Here is a 3,137-nt window from a genome sequence, read left to right as displayed (position 1 = left end):
GGCATCCCAGAGCACAGTATGATCTAAATTTGGGTAAAGACACAGATCTCTGTCAGCATAGCATTTAGTGGGTTACATAAAACTGACTTTTTATGATGACAGTTTAATGACTTTAGTTGTCTTGCCTGCATAAAGCGTGCTGTGATCACTAAAAACAACAGATGGTCAGCATAAGAGCAAAGAGAAATGACAGACTGAATGAAAGATCTCCACTAAAAACTTGAACTGCAGGCGGTCGGTTTAGACAACAAGACTCTGAATACTGGGGTAATGATATCCTGTTTGTAAAAGAGGGAAATCGTGGGATCATTTGAGGTGTGGTAGGTGAGAATGGGTGAAAGGCAGGGCAAAGATAATGGATAACTATAGCTGTTTTAACCTGGTAAACAGTACTGCAAGAGTTATGTAAGAGGACATGTAGAATAGCTCTCTTGAATGTTACTGGCAACAACTAGGCTATTTTAGAGGAAAAGGAAGCATCACATATTTCAGTGGCATCCTATTTCCTCTGTCTTACTCTTATTCTTTTGCAACTTTACATGCAGTATTTCTCAAGTCTGTAGTATTCTTCTTAAAAGTTGTAGTTTGTCTTGTGACTTGTACAGTAAATGTGAGCAACAAAATGAATAGTTACAACTCTCTCAATGTATTTTTCTCTCGTCCATTCTCTTAAAAAGTGGCCAAGGTTTTATTATTTTATTACATTTTATTATTAAAAATGAATTAATTTATTTGCAAGCAGCAGGGATTAAACGAGTAGCTTTTAGTGTGATTGAATGGATGCATGGTTGTTGATATCAATATACACAACATCACCACCTGCTGGGCGCGTTATGTTACGTCTACAGTTCTAAAATAATGTATAATGCATGTGTAATGCATTTAATGAAATTGTTATTCCATATGATTCCTTACAATTAGATTTTTTTAAATGTATTTTAAACTTCAAAAGCATTAATTTTATGTGGGCCTTTAAATGTAAATGTTTAGGTTTATTAGACCTGTTTACCACTTGTTTCTGCATTTTGAAACTGCATTATTTTATATAACTTTTCAAATCAGATACTTTAGAAAGGATATAAACATTTAAAAGTCTGGGGGAAGGGATAGTATTTCTGAGAAAAATACTTAAGATACCAGGTTTAGAGTCAAGTTACAAAAAAAAAAAATTAGTCCTAAAGTGGTGAAAAATAGCAATAAATTAATTACACAATAATATATCCTGCCCATGTAACGGTTTATAACACATATTATGTGATACATTTATAATATCTCAATATAAAAAAATAAAATGTGTGTAATTTTCGCATAATTTGTTACACTTGTTTAATACATTTTAAAAACATCAACACATATTTAATCTATTTTACCAATTTATAACTTAAAATTCAGTAAAATGGCTTTAATACAAAAATGTTTCAAATTGTATTCGCTAATGACTCAATTTGCGACGAGTAAATTCTACTGCACTAAACAGCTTGATTTGCTTTATCTTTGTTTGTATCTCGTCTCTGGTTATGAACATAGTCTCTCTTTCTCCTGAATTTTTTCTCTATTCATTCAATAAAATAGTCATGGAACAATATTAAACAGAATACAAATGAAAAGAATACAACGAGTTTCACAAGGACAAATGAATTTTTTTAATGTATATCCGGTGTCGCATCCGGAAGTTTGGCCCTACGTATTTTCTTACGTTTGTTGTCGTAAAACACATAATTTCCGTTGAAGCGGAGTCCTCCAGATACGTAATACATGTTCGTGAATCGCAAGACCATACGCACAACGTGCATGGTACGCCATTCCGCTGAGCACAAACCCAGCACACAACTACATTCACTGGCGAGAAACTGCTTTTAATATAGTAAGTTTTATTGTTCTATGCGAGAACGTAAAGCTTTTATTTGTTTATTTTAAAATAAGTATCACAGTTTTCTTGGTAATGCTAGTTTGCGGAAACAGTTTGCTTGTTGTATAATATGTAGTAAGCTAAGCTAACATGCTAACCCCTGCTTTATTAAAACCGTAAAAACTGCTGCATATATCCATATCATAAATGTTCGAATATTAGTTTGACCTTCAAAATATGTATCTATTACTTAGGGTTTATATGGTGTCTTTAATGAATAAAAAGTGGCTTGCTAGTTTCGGTACGATAGGAAACTCAGAATTCAGGCGCGATAGCCAAGTTAGTCAGTGAAGTTCATTGTTGTGGTTTAGATATATAACGGTTTGCTCAAATATTAGCGTTTTAATTCGGATTTCCTTTTATTTCCTACAGATTTGGCTTTTAGATCTCACTTAGTCCACATTGTGGTTCTTTGAATGACCTCGTAGTGGAGTGTTCAATTTAATTATAGTCTTAAACGTGTTTCAGTTCTCATGCTTTGCAGTTTGATCTCATATTTTGTGCTTTACTGTTTTCCTTGCAGTACACGCTGCCATGGCAGCTGCATTCCCCTACAGAGGTGTGCCTGTAACAATGCCTCCAGGTGTTCCTCCACCTCCTCCTGCTGTTGCTCCAGTACCAGATTACATGACTGAGGAGAAACTGCAAGAGAAAGGTGTGTTTACATGGTTGATCATGGACTTAGTGTTTGCTTTGTGTACTCTGATTGTTTAGTGACGTGATTTTTTTTTTTTTGCTGTAGCTCGGAAATGGCAGCAGCTTCAGGCCAAACGCTACTCGGAGAAGAGGAAATTTGGCTTTGTGGATGCTCAGAAAGAGGACATGCCACCTGAGCATGTGCGCAAAATCATCAGGGATCATGGTGACATGACGAACAGAAAATTTCGGCATGACAAGAGGGTCTACCTTGGGTAAGAACATTTGTGTTATTGACTAGGCAACTGATATTTATGTATGTTCAGTATTAAAAGTATATGTTGCTTTTTGTTTGCAGAGCCTTGAAATATATGCCCCATGCAGTGCTCAAACTGCTGGAGAATATGCCCATGCCCTGGGAGCAGATCAGAGATGTTCCTGTGCTCTACCACATTACTGGTGCCATTTCCTTTGTAAATGAAATCCCATGGGTGATTGAGCCGGTGTACATTTCTCAGTGGGGGTAGGTGATGATGACATGACTTTCAGAGCAGAGATTGAAACTTTCGGGCTCTACATTTTGTGAAAAAAA

The 3,137-nt window shown here is 35.7% G+C and overlaps 1 protein-coding gene across 1 annotated transcript; it reads left to right on the top strand.

The window, feature by feature from the left end:
- The first annotated feature begins 1,739 nt into the window (after positions 1 to 1,739).
- LOC107669717 (pre-mRNA-processing-splicing factor 8-like) lies at positions 1,740 to 3,072 on the top strand. The gene is made up of 4 exons (XM_016462087.1): positions 1,740 to 1,864; positions 2,433 to 2,564; positions 2,652 to 2,820; positions 2,904 to 3,072. The coding sequence occupies exons 2-4, from the start codon at positions 2,444 to 2,446 to the stop codon at positions 3,070 to 3,072; spliced, it is 459 nt and encodes a 152-aa protein (XP_016317573.1). The 5' UTR covers positions 1,740 to 1,864; positions 2,433 to 2,443.
- The last annotated feature ends 65 nt before the right edge of the window (positions 3,073 to 3,137 follow it).

This window comes from Sinocyclocheilus anshuiensis, unplaced genomic scaffold (genome assembly GCF_001515605.1).
Source record: "Sinocyclocheilus anshuiensis isolate Anshui unplaced genomic scaffold, SAMN03320099.WGS_v1.1 scaffold684, whole genome shotgun sequence".
Lineage (NCBI taxonomy): Eukaryota > Metazoa > Chordata > Actinopteri > Cypriniformes > Cyprinidae > Sinocyclocheilus > Sinocyclocheilus anshuiensis.
This window is presented reverse-complemented; position numbering and strand designations above follow the sequence as displayed.